This window comes from Hypanus sabinus, chromosome 19 (assembly GCF_030144855.1).
Source record: "Hypanus sabinus isolate sHypSab1 chromosome 19, sHypSab1.hap1, whole genome shotgun sequence".
NCBI classification, from domain to species: domain Eukaryota; kingdom Metazoa; phylum Chordata; class Chondrichthyes; order Myliobatiformes; family Dasyatidae; genus Hypanus; species Hypanus sabinus.
The window spans coordinates 31,775,873-31,796,426 of NC_082724.1; the positions used below are offsets into that span (position 1 = coordinate 31,775,873).

Below are 20,554 nucleotides of genomic sequence, written 5' to 3' on the forward strand. Positions count from 1 at the left end.
TATCTAGACAGCTGTTCTCACTTCTCAGTCCAGTTTTGCATCCTATCAATGTCTCATTGTAACCTCTGACAGCCCTCCACACTATCCACAACACACCCAACCTTTGTGTCATCAGCAAATTTACTAACCCATTCCTCCACTTTCTCATCCAGGTCACTTATAAAAGTCACAAAGAGCAGGGGTCCAGAACAGATCCCTGAGGCACACCACTGGTCACCAGCCTCCATGCAGAATATGACCCATCTACAACCACTCTTTGCCTTCTGTGGGCAAGCCACTTCTGGACCCACAAAGCAATGTCCCCTTGGATTCCATGCCTCCTTACTTTCTCAATAAGTCTTGCATGGGATACCTTATCAAATGCCTTGCTAAAATCCATATGCACTACATCTACAACTCTACCTTCATCAATGTGCTCAGTCACATACTCAAAAAAAAATTCAATCAGGCTCATACAGCACAACCTGCCTTTGACAAAGCCATGCTGACTATTCCTAATCATATTATGCCTCTCCAAATGTTCATAAATCCTGCCTCTCAGGACCTTCTCGAGGGTGGAGTTTCAAGATGGCGACGTAAACATCTGCCTTTTAGGCGCTCTTCACTTTTTTAACTATAATCACCCTTTAATCAAATCTTTTCAAATTTAATCAAATGAGTTGATATTTTCGATTGACTTTTTTTTCCCTAAAACTATATTTGATCTAACTTTGTCGAACTTAAAATGGCTACAAGTAAGAAATCGTCTAAGGAGCCTTTATCTATCGATGCAATTTCTAATCTTCTGGACACTAAACTTGCAAGTTTGGAAAGCAAGCTGGAAAGTAAAATGGCAAGTTTGGAAAACAAGCTGGAAAGTAAAATGGCAAGTTTGGAAAACAAGATTACCACGAAAATGTCTGAACTTGAAGGAGTTGTTAGATCGCTTAATACTAAGCTTCAGTCGCAGGCATCGGATATTCAGTGGCATGAAGATAAGTTGGAGACTCTGGAAAAATTAATTGTTGAAAAAGTATGTACAATTGAAGTGTTGGATAAGAAGGTACAGTCGACTTTTAAAACTGTAGATCAGCATAAGTTTAAAATTACTGATCTCGAAAATCGATCTCGCAGACAGAATTTGCGAATTATCGGGTTTCCCGAAAGAGCTGAGTACAGTGATTTAACTGAATTTTTCTCTAAATTACTGTGGGAAATTTTCGGTGATGAAGGTTTGCAAACTAAACCTGTTATTGACCGTGCTCACAGAGTTGCGAGGTTTTCGTCTACGACTGATAAACCACGAGCGGTGATTGTTCGCCTTCATTATCCTCGTGAGAAAGAGCTTCTAATTCGATTAGCTCGTAAAAAAGGTATGATCTCCTACAAAACCAATTCATTTCGAATTGTTGAGGATTATTCTTATGAGGTTATGAGAGCCAGAATTGCTTTTAAACCAGTGATGGCAGAGATTTACTCGATTGGACTTAAACAAGCTTTAATGTATCCAGCGAAGCTTAGAATTACGCTGAACGACAACAGTCAGCAAATTTTTAACACTCCGGAAGAAGCGAAGAAATTTGCTGAAGAATTTCGATCTTCTACTGCAACTTGAACTATGTGTTATGTGGAAGATTTTTCGGAGAGAGGATATCTTTCTATTTTAAGTTTTAACCTATGAAGCTGGGTTATAACTTCTTATTTTGATCTACGGGTCTGGTTTTTTTTACTATCATCATTGTTTATAGATGTTCCTTTTAATTTTTATAATATCTTTTTTTTCTTTCTGTTTCGGTTATATACGTCTATATTTTGCAATAATGATTTACTTTTTTTTAAGACGTCGTTTCTTTTTCCCGTAAGATTCTGTTTTTTGTAAGCATTTATTTGTTTGCCTGTACTCAGAAATGGGACGAATGTTTTGGATTTTTGGTCTTTTTTTTATATATATTGCACTGTTTATTACATCCTTTTTTTTTAATCTTATTTTGTCTTTTAACAGATTGTTGAACTCACATTTGTATTTAGTAATATGGCTTTTTCAAAATGGCATTTCTTCTTCCCATAAGTCTTTGCTTTTGAAACGTCATCTTTCTTGTATTTGAACACGGGATTTTTTTTTAAAGGTATATTACACTTTCAAATTTTGATGTTTATATTTTTTTTATTAATGATTGTTTTATTATATTAGTTTTTTTTATTCTGATTGATATATATTTTCTTTTTGCAACTCTATATCCTAATCTGGGTGTTATATAAATCTGTTAACTTTATCTCCTGAAATACTAATGGTTTAAAACATCCGATCAAACGTAAAAAAATATTTAAAGTATTCCATAGACTGAACGCTAATATTATCTTTGCACAGGAGACCCATATCAGGAGGGAGGATAATCAACGTTTTTTTAGGTTCTGGAAGGGTCAACAATTTCACTCGAATTGCACCGCTAAAATTAGGGGTGTGTCTATTTTTATAGACCCCTCAATATCGTTTACACATCATGAAATTATTTCTGACCCACAGGGTAGATTTTTGTTGATAACTGGCTTACTTTTTAATCGGAAAGTTGTTCTAGTTAATATTTATGCTCCAAACTTTGACTGCCCTGAATTTTTTAAACGTTTATTTACTTCCCTTCCTAATCTAAATGAATATATGTTGATAATGGGTGGAGATTTTAATTGTTGTTTGAATCCTTCGATGGATAGATCTAAACCTATTCGTACTCTTCCGAACAGATCAGCCCTACTTATTAATTCGTTTATGGTTGATTCGGGAATTACAGAAATATGGCGGTTTTTGAACCCTAAAGATAAAGAATTTTCATTTTTTTCACATGTATATCATAGCTATTCTAGAATTGACTATTTTCTTATTGATCATCGGTTATTAACGGATGTTATTGATTGTAAATATGATTCTATTACTATTTCGGATCATGCACCTTTGAAGTTATCTATTAAGATTTCGGACTATTCCAATAATATCAGATCTTGGAGGCTTAACGCTACTTTGCTTCAAGACCCAGAATTTATCACCTACATAAAACAGCAAATTGACTTGTTTTTCTCAACAAACTATACTGAAGAAATCGACAGAGGAATACTTTGGGACTCTTTTAAGGCTTTTATCCGTGGACAAATTATCTCATATTCTGTTGGTAAAAGAAAACAAAGATATTTAGATATTGCTTTATTAGTGGATAAAATCAAGGAAATTGATAAGATTTATTCCGTGACTCCTACCAAAGAACTTTATAAGAAGAGAGTTGAGCTTCAAATGGAACATAGTTTACTATTATCTTCTTCAATTGAAAATCAATTAATTAGGACCAGGGCTCAATTCTATATTCACAGTGATCGAACTGGCAAACTGTTAGCTAATCAATTAAAAGCTATTTCGACTAAGCGACAAATTATTAAAATTCGCAAACAAGACGGTAATTTAACTACTGATCATAAAGAAATTAATAATACTTTTCAAGATTTTTATAAATCTTTATATCAATCAGAATTTGATGGTGACCAGTCCATGATAGATAATTTTTTTAACAATTTGAATATTCCTAAACTGATTGATGAAGACCATAGCCTGTTAGATGCTCCTATCTCTATGGTGGAAATAGGAGAGGCTATCTCATCAATGAACTCAGGGAAAGCTCCTGGTCCTGATGGTTATATAGTAGAATTTTTTAAAACTTTTTCTTCTTTGCTCTCTCCTTGGTTATGTGAAATTTTTAATGATGCGTTTGCTAAGAAGAGATTACCTCAATCTTTTTATGAAGCTAATATCTCTCTAATTCTTAAAAAAGATAAAGATCCTACTTTATGTACATCTTATCGCCCTATATCACTATTAAATGTAGATTCTAAGATTCTTACAAAAATTTTAGCCATTAGATTAGAAAAAGTACTATCACAGATTATTTCAGAAGATCAAACTGGTTTTATGAGGAATCGGTATTCCTTTTTTAATGTTAGAAAATTGATTAATATAATTCATACCACCACCCACAATCCCAGAATGTGTTATTTCATTAGATGCTGAAAAAGCTTTTGATAGAGTTGAATGGATATATTTATTTAACACATTGAGAAATTTTAATTTTAGTTCTAACTTTATATCATGGATTAAATTAATATATTATAAACCTGTTGCTTCTGTTCTTACAAATAACTATAGATCCTCTTTATTTCAATTATCTCGTGGTACGAGACAAGGCTGTCCCTTAAGTCCTTTATTATTTAATATTGCATTAGAACCTTTAGCTATTGCTATTCGTGAATCTCCTAATATTTTTGGTATTACCCGTAATGAGGTTATACAAATTATCACTTTATGCTGATGATTTGCTGTTATATATTTCTGACCCTGATAGGTCTATTCCCGCTATTTTATCCTTGTTGGTTCAATTTGGTATTTTTTCTGGTTATAAACTAAATTTAGATAAGAGTGAATTATTTCCTTCAAATGCACAAACTTTATTGAGTGATAGGATACCATTTAAAGTTGTTACTAATAACTTTACCTATTTAGGTATAAAAATTACCAAGAAATATAAAGATTTATTTAGACTGAATTTTTTACCTATGCTTCATCAAATTCATCAACTTACTACAAGATGGTCTCCTTTATTTTTATCATTAATTGGTCGGATTAATGCTATTAAAAAGATGATGTTACCGAAATTTTTATACTTATTTCAAGCCTTACCAATTTTTATTTCTAAATCTTTTTTTGATAATTGATTCAAAAATTTCCTCATTTGTGTGGCAAAATAAAAACCCTAGGTTAAGTAAAAAGCAATTACAAAAATCTAAAAAAGATGGTGGTTTAGCTTTACCTAACTTTAGATTTTATTATTGGGCAAATAATATTCGTAATTTAATGTATTGGAAACTAGATTTGGATTCACCATTGTGCCCACAGTGGGTAAATTTGGAATGTAATGAGGTAAAGGGATATTCTCTATTCTCGGTTCTTGTCTTCCTGCTGATTTAGTTAAATTTAATAAACAAATATCTAATCCTGTTATTAAACATACATTACGAATTTGGTTTCAATTTCGTAAGTTTTTTACTTTGAAAAACTTTGTTCTTGATAGCCCTATCTTACTTAATTTCTTTTTCAAGCCCTCTTGGACAGATCAAGCTTTTAACATATGGAAAAGGAAAGGTATAAAATGTTTTCGTGATCTTTTCTTTGAAGATACTTTGATGTCATTTGACCAACTTTCCAACAAATTTGAATTACCTAAATCTAATTTTTTCAGATATTTACAAATTAGAAATTTCTTACATAAAGTTTTACCATCTTTTCCTAATTCAACTTTAGTGGATTTTACAGATTTGATTTTTACCTTAAACCCTTGTCAGAAGGCATTAGTAGCTTTTATTTATAATATGATTATGAAGATACAACCAGAAATATCAGTTAGAATTAAACAAGAATGGGAAAAAGAACTTCGATATAATATATCAACAGATAAATGGGAAAAAATTTTGCAAATGGTTAATTCTTCTTCTATATGTGCTAAACATGCTTTAATACAATTTAAAATTGTACATAGAGCTCATATGTCTAAAGATAAACTTGCTCGATTTTATTCTCATATTAACCCTCAATGTGACAGATGTCATTCAGAAGTGGCCTCATTGACCCATATGTTTTGGTCATGTCCCACTTTACATAACTATTGGAAGGACATATTTACTACTATTTCTTTAATTTGGAATATAGATTTACAACCTCATTTTATTACTGCAATTTTTGGCATACCAAATGAAGATGGTAATCAGTTTTCCCCTTCAATCAGACGAATGATTGCTTTTGTAACATTAATGGCCAGAAGGTCTATATTACAAAATTGGAAAGAAGTAAATCCTCCTACCACGTTTCAGTGGCTTTCTCAAACTATTTCTTATCTGAGCCTGGAAAAAATTAGAAGCACTATTTTTGACTCATCAATTAAATTTGAAGAAACTTGGAGACCGTTTATTCGACATTTTCATATGAATTAATTTGGCCTTTTCCAGACCTTTTTTCTGCTTATTCATGTTCAGGTATGGAGTTCTGGAGTTTTTTTGACACTATCATATACTTGTAAGCTATTACTATTGCCCATGTTAGTTTAGTTTAGTGTTTTATTTTTCTTAATATATACTTTTTTCACATATTTTCAAATTTTTTCTTCTTTTAATGGTTATTTTTGTTTTTTTTCCATATATAATTATATGGACTTGATTAAGGTATATTTTTTCTGCTGTTTAATAGGATATTGTTATCTTATTATCAACGTGACTTCAAGTCTATTGTATTCATAATTTACTCATTATTATGTTATGTTTTTTTTTATATGTATATATGAAAATCAATAAAAAAATTGAAAAAGAAAGAAAGGACCTTCTCCATCAACTTACCAACCACTGAAGTAAGACTCACTGGCCTATAATTTCCTGGGCTATCCCTACTCCCTTTCTTGAATAAGGGAACAACATTTGCAACCCTCCAATCCTTCAGAACCTCCCCTGTCCTCATTGATGATGCAAAGATCATTGTCAGAGGCTCAGCAATCTCCTCCCTCGCTTCCCACAGTAGCCTGGGATACATCCTGCCTGGTCCCGGTGACTTACCCAACTTGATGCTTTCCAAAAGCTTCAGCGCATCCTCTTTCTTAATATCTACATTCTCAAGCTTTTTAGTCCACTGCAAGTCATCCTTACAATCGCCAAGATCCTTTTCCATACTGAATACTAAAGCAAAGTATTCATTAAGTACCTCTGCTATTTCCTCTGGTACCATACACACTTTTCCATTGTCACACTTGATTGGTCCTATTCTCTCACATCTTATCCTCTTGCTCTACACTTACCTGTAGAATGCCTTTGGGTTTTCCTTAATCCTGTCCGCCAAGGCCTTCTCATGGCCCCTTCTGGCTCTCCTAATTTCATTCTTAAGCTCCTTCCTGCTAGCCTTTATAATCTTCTAGATTCACATCATTACCTAGTTTTTTGAACCTTTTGTAAGCTTTCGTGCACCATGGATCTTGTACCCTATCATCCTTTCAATGTCTCATTGGAACATACCTACTCAGAACCCCATGCCAATATCCCCTGAACATTTGCCTCATTTCTTCTGTACATTTCCCTGAGAACATCTGTTCCCAATTTATGCTTCCAAGTTCCTGCCTAATAGTCTCATAGTTCCCCTTACTCCAATTAAACATTTCCCCAACTTGTCTCTTCCTATCCCTCTCCAAGGATACAGAATTGTAATCACCATCTCCAAAATGCTCTCCCACTAAGCAGGTTCATTTCCCAATACCAGATCAAGTACAGCCTCTCCTCTTGTAGGCTTATCTACACATTGTGTCAAGAAACGTTCCTGAACACACCTAACAAACTCCACCCCATCTAAACCCCTCACTCTAGACGCAGTATTTGGCTGTATTCATGGATATTCATGTGTGGTTGAATGACAATTAAACTTGAACATGAAAGTGTTGTGGAGTGGTGTTACTGTAGATTTGCAACAAAGACTGTTCCACATAGCTAAATAACAATAATAATAATAATACTACTACAGGAGGTGTGACTGCAGATGCTGCAATCTGGAGGAATAGCTTGCAAACATTGTAATAGGAGAATGGAGTCTATGCAGTGCCATGAGGTTACAAATTACAATTCTGTACATTTCTGCTGGGTCCACAACACCTCTGGATAAGCATTTTTGAGCTGTCATATCCACTATGCAAGCCTTTCCCATGTAAAAAAAATAAAGGGTTTCCTCTGTCTGGACACTATATCAAAACTGGCCAACATTGTGTAGTTCACACCCTTTCAAAACAATTGCTTATTAGTTTCTGATCTGGCGCACACAGGGAACGAGACAAATTCAAGTTATTTCAAAATAAACCAGCAATTACCATTAGAAGAATCTCAAGTATTTCATAGTGTTGCATAAACTTTATGGAAATGTAATGAATTTGCATCAACACATTTTAACATCTGGCAAATGAAATCTGGCAAATGAAATTCATTCCATGATTGATCAAAAATTGAGCTTACCTACAAAGCAGAATTTCAATTTTGTACAGTTTTCACTGTTGTAGAATACAACCAAGGAATGCCAATTTAATCAAAGTGAAACATGCTCACACTAACGTCTCCTCTCTATTACCAAATTTATCAAACAACCTGAATACTCTTTCCAAATTAAAGCGTTATGTTGATCTGAAATGCACAAGCTGAGATCATGCTGCAAAATAATCCAATACTGATGTTCAAAGCCAGCATTATAAACTTTACAAAACACAGAAGGGCAGGAAAATGAGACTGACTGGTGTGTAACTTTCACTCAGTGAACCAGATTATTAGGTAGAAATATTTCAGGGAACTGAAGTAAAACTTACAACCTCAAGGCACACAGTGCCACCTGAGTAACAGAATTAGTTTGCGTAAACACCAGAACATCCCTGATATTAACTACAAAAAATGAGCTATGAGAAGGTAACAATAATTTAATCTTTATACCCATAATACAATTACAAAACAAAAAAAACTTAAAACAGCAATTTAACTCTATAAAACCCGTTTATTACAGCACCAAGTATTAATGGGACCACTCAAAAGAAGTGATAGTTATGACTCCCAATGATTTGTATTTAAATTTCATGAATTTTGGTTTTATATCTATCAATAGCAGTGGCCATTATGCACCCTATGCTACATTATGCTCAAGTGACCACTGACAAATGATAAAGGTAAATAATTCTATTTTAAAAAGGCAACTCAAGAAATTCCCCAACTTCAAAATTTTAATACATGCAAATTCAAACTAGAAGATCAATTCTTTTGCTACTTCTGAAAACACAGAACATAAAACAATACAACACAGTACAGGCCCTTCAGCCCACAATGTTGTGCCGACCCTTAAACCCTGCCTCCCATATTACCCTCCACCTTAAATTCCTCCATATACCTGTCTAGTAGTCTCATAAATTTCACTAGTGATCTGCCTCCATCACCGACTCAGGCACTGCATTCCACGCACCCACCACTCTCTGAGTAAAAAACCTTCCTCTAATATCCCCCTTGAACTTCCCACCCCTTACCTTAAAGCCATGTCCTCTTGTATTGAGCAGTGGTGCCCTGGGGAAGAGGCGCTGGTTGTCCACTCTATCTATTCCTCTTAATATCTTGTATACCTTTATCACGTCTCCTCTCATCCTCCTTCTCTCCAGAGAGTAAAGCCCTAGCTCCCTTAATCTCTGATCATAATGCATACTCTCTAGACCAGGCAGCATCCTGGTAAATCTCCTCTGTACTCTTTCCAATGCTTCCACATCCTTCCTATAGTGAGGTGACCAAAACTGGACACAGTACTCCAAGTGTGGCCTAACCAAAGTTTTATAGAGCTCCATCATTACCCCGCGACTCTTAAACTCTATCCCTTGACTTACAAAAGCTAACACTCCACAAGCTTTCTTAACTAGCCTATCTACCTATGAGGCAACTTTCAGGGATCTGTGGACATGTACCCCCAGATCCCTCTGCTCCTCTGCACTGCCAAGTATCCTGCCATTTACTTTGTACTCTGCCTTGGAGTTTGTCCTTCCAAAGTGTACCACCTCACACTTCTCTAGGTTGAACTCCATCTGCCATTTCTCAGCCCTTTTCTGCACCCTATCAATGTCTCTCTGCAATCTCTACACTATCCACAACACCACCAACCTTTGTGTCGTCTGCAAACTTGCCAACACACCCTTCCACCCCCACATCCAGGTCGTTAATAAAAATCACAAAAAGTAGAGGTCCCAGATTCAATCCTTGCAGGACACCACTAGTCACAACCCTCCAATCCGAATGTACTCCCTCCACCATGACCTTCTGCTTTCTGCAGGCAAGCCAATTCTGAACCCACCTGGCCAAACTTCCCTGGATCCCATGCCTTCTGACTTTCTGAATAAGCCTACCGCGTGGCACCTTGTCAAATGCCTTACTAAAATCCATGTAGATCACATCCACTGCACTACCTTCATCCATATGCTTGGTCACCTCCTCAGAGAACTCTATCAGGCTTGTTAGACATGATTTGCCCTTCACAAAGCCATGCTGACTGTCGCTGATCAGACCATGATTCTCTAAATGCCCATAGATTCTATTTCTAAGAATCTTTTCCAAAAGCTTTCCAGCTAACTGGTCTATAATTACCTGGACTATCCCTACTATCTTTTTTAAACAAGGGGACAACATTCACCTCCCTCCAATCCTCCGTTACCATTCCAGTGGACAACAAGGACATAAAGATCCTAGCCAGAGGCTCAGCAATCTCTTCCCTCGCCTCGTGGAGCAGCCTGGGAAATATTCCGTCAGGTCCCGGGGACTTATCCATCCTAATGTATTTTAATAATTCCAACACCTCTTCTCCCTTAATATCAACATGCTCCAGGACATCAACCTCACTCATATTGTTCTCACCATCAAGTTCCCTCTCATTAGTGAATACCAAAGAGAAGTATTCATTGAGAACCTCGCTCACTTCCACGGCCTCCAGGCACATCTTCCCACCTTTATCTCTAATCAGTCCTATTTTCACTCCTGTCAACCTTTTGTCCTCACATAATTGAAGAATGCCTTGGGGTTTTCCTTTACCCTACTCGCCAAGGTCTTCTTGTGCCCCCTTCTTGCTCTCCTCAGCCCCTTCTTTAGCTCCTTTCATGCTACCCTATATTCCCCAATAGATTCATCTGATCCTTGCTTCCTAAACCTCATGTATGCTGGCCTCTTCCATCTGACTAGATTCTCCACTTCACTTTTCACCCATAGTTCCTTCACCCTACCATTCTTTATCAATATTCTTACACAATATTTTTCCAGCAAATATGAATAAAAATCATGTTTTAATCTTAAAAAAGCACCTTCAATTAGAAAAACTTGAGAATGCATAGATGTACAAATGGCAGAGAGAGTATTAACAATCCAAGAACATCTAAATAAATACAATTTGCAATAGAGAACTAGCCTTGAAAAACCAATATCCTGCTTTAACAAGAAATGCTTAAAACAAAATTAAAATGTATTAGAAATCTGAAAGTGCCAACTGATAGAAATAGTCAATGGCCAATGATCAAAAATTTGACAATAATCTCATACCGATATCCTGATGAAGCAAGGACAAGGGAAAAACAAAATGTCACAATTCAATTTTCAGGTCAATCTCAAATGACCAAGAAAATTGCAACAGACTTGGTTTACAAAGTTCCTTTAGATGTGTTAAAATTTTCTTTCAAAAATCACTTACTTTCATTGGCAATGCAAAATTAGGATCTGCAATGGCACATTCAGCAACTTAAACTTTTATATCCAGATTGTACCTAACTGGTGATGCCATAAATACCAAGAATCAGATCACTCCACTTATTTTTAAAATCTCAATCAGCTGTATGCAGAAATGATTTTCCTATAGTTCTGGAGTAAAATACATCTTTATTTAATTCTCAAACTTCCTTCAATATTTCAAACCAGTAAAGTTTTGTTGACCAAAATGTACCACCTACTTTTAAAGTAAAAATATTACAATACAGCATCAATCAATATAAACTGCGAACATTTAAATAAACTTGATTATTTTCTCTGAATTAAGGCAGCTCAGACGGGGGAAAAATCTTCAAAGTATATATTCAGCACATATATTCACACCATTAAGATAGCAAAAAAGTTTTAAAATGTTGAAAAGTACAACAGATTATATTCTCTAAATATAACCTAGAAATAATTTGCACAAAATGAGATTACAACATAAAATGACAACAGTTCAATGGAATATTCTTATACAATTCAAACTGTTTATTTACAACAATTTGATCCAACTCAACATTATTCTCAGATATTATTCAGTCTAAAAGTTTAATTCAGCATCAATCAAAAGAATCCGAAATACAAGCTAGTGAAAGAAAAACACAATCATAAAAGTTCCTAATACTTAGATATTTTGTTCTGAATAAACTACAACTTTCAAAATGCTGTGCCGTTACAAACAAATAAAATAAACCATCCAGTCTTGACTGTCAAAATTTACATGGCACTAGACAACTTAAAGTTACATACTAGAATCATTCTATAACCAAAATTGGGCACCAAGTATTAAAGTTGTACATCTTGCTACTCAACTAACTTCAAATCCATCTTTCCAGATGGCATTGACTGTGGTAACAATGTACCAAACGATACTTTTACTTTGTTTAATGAAGCACCATTATACACGAGCATGACATAACCACCAACGCCAAAGGGTGATGTGACTGAAAGTACAACCTACCTTTTTGTCATCCAATATCAAAAGACATTTCCAGCAGGAGTAATTGATCAACAAGAGTTGGAATCCTGGCTATATTCCCATCCTTGCAAAGTAGAGACCAATTCTAATAGCACGCAATCTAAGATCAGCAAGAATTTTAAAGAGCCACCATTTTCCTAGTTAGTTCAGCCTAGTTACATCAATAAACGAACATATTGAATAAATGTTAGGAAGCAAGGAGCATTTTACCAAAAATACAGAAAATACTGTGTTTGAAAACAAGAAAAAAAGTACCGGATGCGATAGAATTGACCGCATTTTCTATTTTTCTTACTGTTTTCCAGAATCCTCAGGTTCTCTTTTCCGTTCAAACTATTCTTACAAAAAAAGCCTAAAGCTGATTACATGGGCAATAACAGACAGAATTTTCAAAGTACATTAAACTATACAGTGCAACCAAATATAAACTGAAATTCAAGTAATTAAGTTGTTATAGCACTCGGGTCTCCACAAGAACTATTAAATCTATCTGTTTATACATAAATAATAAGCACTAAAAACATCTCAAGGTATAAATGAAAATTTAATTTCATCCATTTTAGCTCTGACATTAATTTAATTTCTCCACCACTCTAACCAAATCCAAAAAGAATAGCATAGCGGAGGACATTCAGACCATATGGACACCGAACTGCAGGGCAGGCATGCTGCCAATCAGCATCTCTGGGCAACAAGAGAGTGAATGAGAACTACGCCCCAGTGACATTAACCGAACAATCTCGAAAAACTACAAAAACACAGCGAGCTACTTAATAACTCAAAATTATGGGATTAGCGATCCTAAAGTTTCGTCCGTTATTAGCCCGAGAGGATCTCTTCGTGAGAAAGTGCAGGCGGAGATGCTTCAATACAAAGTCAAACTTTAAGACAGCCAACAACGACCCAAGACTACCTAGATATTTACGGAATATAACATTTCTCCAAGTTCATAGCGCAATACGCAGTCTGCATTTCTATTTTATTAATGTTAAAGGTTCCAATCGAACGTAACATTTTATACAAATAGCGTTAAGAATCGGACTTGTCCCTTAAGAATTAGATTTGCCTCGGCCACCTGTTTTAGTCTCAAACGACACACTGTGTACTGAACAAAACATAAGTACCTTAACACCCACCCACCCCCAAATCTCTCACACATTGTCACACGATGAATACTCCAAACTTGTGAAAGTACAAACAAATCGATCAATTGGACGGAAGATCGTGGTCAGAGAACGTTAAGAGTTGTTTTAACCTTTCAACGATACGCTAAATAGATACTTGGGCAGAGTACAGGAATTCACACTTGACACTTCTGACATGTGTATAGATCCTTTCTCGAAAACCCTTATTCAGGGTTCTAATGCTAAAGTCTTGTCTATCATATTAATGTGTAAATAATTCGAGAAAGGAACACACATCCAGTACCACAACGCCGCGGCCACAAGTTAAATTCACCTCTCCGCATTTCTACATACATCAGAATGAATCTGTGAATAACACGAAAGCGGCTGAAAAATTATAATACTGAGATTTCTATACACATTTAAAACTGATTACAATACATACTTTAGTTTCACCCTGTAAGATTTTTAAATGGGCAAAAAGTTGGATAGTTTGTTGTCTTTTGCACTGGTTGCCGCCCTGATGGTGCGGTTTTTCATTGATTCTATTATGGTTAATGGATTTATTGAGTATGCCCGCAAGAACATGAATCTCGGGGCTGTATGTGGCGACATACATGTGCTTTGATTTTTTAAAATTACTCTGAACTTCTGAGTTTACTTGACCGGGATCGGTGCGACAAGAGGCTGTGATAAAAATCGTGACGCTGATTTGCCTTGTGGCCGAAGTGACACTGGTGGGTCGTAGTCCCGGTTCATTCCCTGACAGCTCCTTGGTGTTAAGGATCAAACCCCTCAGCAGGGTACTTACAGGTAGACGACCCAGGCAGGCAGTTGATGGGGAATCCGAGTCCAGGCCTGCTTACTGCAGTCCAACAGCTCTCCGGTGCACGTACAGCCCGAAAGGCACGGCAAGGCCACGGGGCTCCGGGTAACGGAAGCGACCCTTCCAGGTCCCAGTCCGGCACATGAAACCGGCGGTGAAGACGGGTACGCCAGCACCAAGAGCAGCGCCGCCAGGCAGCGTCGCACCTCCAGCGCCGCCATCTTGAAGCACTGGCGGGCCGTGGCTTGAGGGGAAAGAAACGATCCAAAGTAGCGACCCCCTCCCCTCGCTCCTTGCCGGTCGTTCGCCTCGTTCGGCCGTCTGGCGATCGGTGGACTGATCGCAGCAGCGAGCTCCCAGCCCCGGCTTCAAACAACCCGGAGAAAACAGATCTCAGGAGGCCCACGGGAGGCGATCGCAGCGGAAAGCTGCCTCGTTAATATTAAACGGCTCGTGCTTTCCAGCCGCGGACCCACGTTGGAGGTATTCGGCATCCCTCCCGCCTTTCCCATTGGTCCGTCTCCGCGGTCACGTGAACAAACATTCGCCACACTCCTTCCTTTCTATTGAGTGGTTGGTGGATCAATCAAATAGAAGGCGAGGGGGCCGGCTCGAATCGTTCTCCCCCAATGGGCGAGTGTGAAAAGTCCCACACTTCTCTCACCTCCTCTCACCCGGTCACTGCGTTTAAAGGGCAATGCCCAGCTGGAGCCCGGGGTGGACGAGCCGTGCTTTGCAGAAAGCGCGATCTTAGACTGCAATTGTATATGATGCCTTTGCATTTTTTAAAGTCTACTTCTAGTTCGATGCGACCCGAGAAGCCTAATATATATTCCCAGGTTGCAAGCAATTTACTTGATTAAAAATATCAAATAGATACAAAATTATTTTGACTGTTGCATTTCTAGACGAAAAAAAGACAATTGCTGCGTTTCAAAGTCAGCGCCAGAAGTAACATCAACAAAATGTTTTTTTCATTCTAATCTACGGAAATAAAGCATTTTTATCATTGATTATCGCTCAGGTTTATGTATTAAAGCTCTTATCCACGAATGTTGCAGATGACACTCGAGTCCTGAAGCGACACTTCTTGAAATAAATAACATTTACGTCAATGGAAAATAGTTAGTTCTAAATTGGGTTTATTTCTTGCCAAATAGTTTTGCCAAAATAAGCGCCAAGAGATAAACATTACAGTAAGGTTTAAACTCGATTGCAATTCTTCGATATTTCTCTAACAGTGAAAACATGAAATACAAAATCAAATGTGTGTAATCTGAGCACAGGTTGCTCAAGTACTGGAAATATCCCGTTACGGAAAGTTTAGTAATTAGTTTTTACTTGAAGAACGAAGTCTTTTTTTACGGTTATAAAAGCTTAATTTACTGATGTTGAGATAATCTGCGGTTGTCCTAAGGTGTTGTAATGCTCAGAAAACTCAAAATGAATCAGACGATGATGTCTAAAATTCTTAAAACATTAAAATGAAGGATAAGTAATACACTGTTTTCAATAGAAAGGTGAAATATTTAAATAACGTTATAAATTAATTTAAGAGGTATCATTTTGTTCCCCTGATGTCTAATTTACATCTAAAATATTCATTTGACTAATACAATTTTTGGAATGTACTGAGGTGAAGAAAAGTGCTTTATAAATCTAGAATGCCCTCGTTTAATCAACTTGCTGCAAACAGAAAAAGAACAGTCACGTCTATCTTTAAATGGTATTTCGCAACCTTTATGTGCTATTAATATTATTGTTATATTTGTCAGTCTGAAATAAACGTATGTCGATTTAAAGAAACTTTTTTTAAAAATGATCTTTTTATCTTTTACCCCATTGTAAAGCATTTTGCACTACATCGTCTGTAGGAAAAGTGCTCTATAAATTATTATTAAATTACTTTCTCACAAGTATAGCGGTATCTATTTTTGTATCGGAGAAAATATTCAAACGAGATAGCGTTGCAGATTGATAGTTTTTTAGGAAGTTTGGTATATAGATTTTAAAATCAATGCCGCATCGTCCATAAGGACCAGACTATACAGACAATTTATTCGTTTGAAGCAAATGAATATATATCGTAAACACAATCAGTATTTAGTTGAAATCAGAATGTGAAAACTTATTGTATACGTTTAAACTGCATGAACTTTCACCTTTTCTAATAAATTAGTGGATCAGCAAGAAATTTACCTTGTATTCATTGTTTCTCTGCTATGTCTTTTAATTTTCTAAAAACCTATAAATTGCATATTAACACAGCTTTCAAGGTAATAATCTTTTGGTACACATGAAGTTTTGTTGTCCATATTGACAGTTATTTCAGTTTATATTATCTATTTTTTTGTTAAAAACAATACTCTTCAACTTTGCAAATATGATAAACCCAAACCACGCATTCCACTGAACACCTTTGTAATTCACTATCTTAATGTTAATAGCAAAGCTCTCAATGAGCATATTATAGAGCAAGTATTTTGCAATAACACAGGTCCAGAACTGAATGCTACAACTTGAATGCCACAAAGGCAGAATCCTGCTTGCATTCCTTGTCAACAAACCAGTTGAAGTGTTAACTATGCTGTTTTTAAGGGAGCCTTTCCCTGGTCTGAATATATTCCCAAGCACAGATATTTTTAAAGCATTTAAATATTTTTATGTTTCTTATCATTAAATTTAGATAGATTTGCATTCAACTGGACCCAGTGTACTTTTCAAATCATGTTCGACACCAGACTTCATTGATATTCCTTTCAGTACTAGTATAATTCTGGAGTAATATGGAACACTTTCCTGAAACCATTCTGTTATCTTTCCTCAAATTCAGCCTGTCAAATATAATATTATTTGTTTATTAGTTGCTTTGACCCCAACATCTGCAGTCAGCCTGTCAAATATAATATTATTTGTTTATTAGTTGCTTTGACCCCAACATCTGCAGTGTACTTTATGTTTAATATTATTTGTCGTCGTGCTTCCTCTCTTCTTCTTTTCTCTCATTATAACGGATGATTTGCTTCCTTACCGGTGATATGATTTCAAAGATGGCTAAAGAATCTAATTTGGGAACTACAGAATCTGAGATGGGGGGGTGCCTGATATGATGGGTGGGTGGGTAGCTTGTGAGGTAGTACGCTCTGCCATTTACATTGGGTTGCTATATGCTCCTCATGCATGGACCCTATGTTTTCAATGCCATCTCAACACCTAGGCGGGAGATAAGGTATTGCTCCATCAACCTGCGTGTCGCCTAGGTAGCCTCCTACCTGCCGGCATGAACATTCAACTCACAGACCTCCGTTGATACCCCTGCCCCCACACCCCCCACCCCATCCCTATCTATAACAGTCTGGTTCTCTTTCTCTGTCTTTTTCCCGCCTCACTATAATCTCCCCGCAGCCTTACCTTTCTTTCTCTTTTATTCCCCATAATTCTCCACCTTCCTCCTAGCCCATTTCCCTCCAGCCTATCACTTCCCAGCTCTCTACTTCATCCCTCCCCCCACTTCTTATCCCCCCTCGACCATCCCATGTTACTTCACTGCTCATGAAGGGTTTCGGCCTGAAACATCCCATAGATGCTGTCTGGCCTGCTGAGTTCTGCCAGCATTTTCTGTTTTTATTAAATTTTTATATTTATTTTGTTTGCCACAGTACAGGTATTACGTTAGAGTTCTAAATGTGAGAAAGGCACATGCTTACGAGTTGTCGCACTACTTGTCCTACAGTAGATAAGTAGGTATTTTCTCCAATCAAGTTTTAAGAGTGTTGAAAGTGCTGCCTTGACTCCAGCCACAAGTTCTGCTTTCACTGATTCCATCTGCTCCTTGGACACTGTGTGAAACTATTCCAGACTGACCACAAGCTACTTGACTCCACATCCTCTCTATTACTAAATTACACTTCCGTAATATAGCTTGCTTCCACTTTGCCTTGGCCTATTCATATTTTCATGCTGCAGATCTGACCTTTCCAATGTTATTTTGGCTAGTCTTCCATGTAATAGCTCTTTGAACTTGAAGTCAACTCAGCTGCCCTTCTCCTGAACTCGAAGTCAATTCTGCCATCCTTCTCCTGATTCACAAAATTACTAATTCACTCTTTACTTTTGTAGCTTTCTGAAGTTCATTGGCTTCCAATTATGAGATATGTTTACTGGTTCTTAAATTATAGCATCAGACGTGAATGTAGGAACAAGACTGAAGTGTCAAATGGTCTTTTTTTCAATTTTTTTTTATTTTATTAGACAAACACACAGCTATAAACAAGCATCGGCTATCGGTCCACAATTCACTGTACCTGAGTTAACAATACTCGGGGTGAAAGAGAGTAGGAGCAAGAGAAAGAAGAAATAAAAGGCACATACCTACAATTGCATACATACACAAACATACATATGGTCTACATACTTTACATCACCCCTCAATATAGATTTACATCAATTTTAAACAAAATCACAATCCTCAGTCAATCAACTCATACCCACATTTTGCCATGCCCCTATATGGGCCTTTCACTGTGCCAGATATACTACAACCGAGTTCCATCTTTCCAAGTGGGAGACCATTTTCAGCTGTAGACACAGTGATATTCTCCATACAGTTCTCTTCTTTCAGTCTCTGTATCCACTGTTCCAAAGTGGGTGGGTGAGATTTAAGCCAATTAACAGTTATCATTTTATGGGCAATCAAAATCAAAACTCTTAACTCTTATAGTTTGTTCTTCTCTATTGCAGGCTGTTGGAGGTAGCCTAAAATTAAATGACTAAGTTCAAAGGGTGTACTTATGTCTAAAATCCTTCTTTTTCTCAGTGATCTTGTACCAAAATTCCCTTAACTTTGGACAGTCCCAGAATATATGTGCAAAGTCTCCCACTAGGCCACATCCTCTCCAGCAAAGTCTGCTGTTTTTTTTCTGCGTAGTATAATGATTTTACTAACGGGGTTTTAAAGTACCTCATCCTTATTTTCCAAGCAAATTCCCTCCGATGGGTCTATTCAAGCATTTATGCCATGACTCCCAAGACCTCTGCCACTCTTCCTCTTCTATTATGGTGTTTGCCTCCAATTCCCATTTATGTTTAACATCTAATGTGTTATCCATTGTATCCATCAAATGGTCTTTTGCTACTGTATTAAACCTAGATGATAACTAATAATTTTTGACAGAATTTCCGAAGGTGACAAGAAGGAGCAAGTCAGCTCAGTTAGTTGAGTGGTGTCACAGCAACAACCTTGCACTCAACATCAGTAATACCAAAGAATTGATTGAGAACTTCAGAAAGGGTATGACGAGGGAACACACACCAGTCTTCACTGAGAGATCAGAAGTGAAAAGAGTGCAAAATTTCAAATTCCTGAGTGTCAACATCGCTGAGGATCTATCCAGGTGCCCACGTATCAATGCAATTACAAACGCGTGACAATGGCTATATTTCATTAGGAGTTTGAGGAGAGTTGGCATGTCACCAAAAACACTCGCAAATTTCTGCAGATGTACTATGGAGAGAATTCTGACTGGCTGCATCACCATTTGATATGTGGAGGGAGCACTGCACAGGATTGAAATTAGCTGCAGCAAGTTGAAAACCCAACTCAACCTGCTCCATCATCGGCACTATCATCCCCAGCTTCCAGGACCAATGCTTCAAAAAGGCATCATTAAGGAGCCCCATCATCCAGGGTATGCTCTCCCACCATCAGGGAGCAACTTGAAGGCACATACTCAATAATTCAGGAACTTTTTCCCCTCTGCCATCCAATTTCTGAATGTTCAGTGAACCCATCAATATTACCTCACTAATTTTTATTAACTTTTTGCAATACTTAGCTAATTTAACTGTATATATATACAGTTAAATTAGCTAAGTATTGCAAAAAGTTAATAAAAATTACATAATAATAAAAATTAAAAATTATTAAAAATTATTAAAAATTATTAAAAATTATTCTATATATATATACATATATAGAATAATTTTTAATTTTTATTATTATGTATTGCAATGTACTGTTGCCACATAACAACAAATTTTATGACATATGTTAGTGATATTAAACATGATTCTGATTCATTGGTAAAAGAAGATAATAGTACTCAAGAGCATTGTGTATAGAAATGAGAATTTATTAAGGTCCAGAATTTATCATCCATGGTGATAAATATTCTTTGGAAATAGTTCTATCTATATCATTAACTATAATATTAGAATATTTATGTATATATCTTTCTATACACTAATTATACACCTTGGCTTAATCAATATTTGTTATTGATCTGTACA

At 36.4% G+C, this 20,554-nt stretch overlaps 1 protein-coding gene across 1 annotated transcript in view; it reads right to left on the reverse strand.

The window, feature by feature from the left end:
• lrig1 (leucine-rich repeats and immunoglobulin-like domains 1) overlaps window positions 1-14,756 on the reverse strand; it is an 89,680-nt gene extending 74,924 nt beyond the window's left edge. The window contains exon 1 of the mRNA XM_059944280.1: window positions 14,252-14,756. Within this exon, the coding sequence (XP_059800263.1) occupies window positions 14,252-14,487 (236 nt within the window). The 5' untranslated portion in view covers window positions 14,488-14,756. The remainder of the gene's footprint in view (window positions 1-14,251) is intronic.
• Window positions 14,757-20,554: the final 5,798 nt, after the last annotated feature.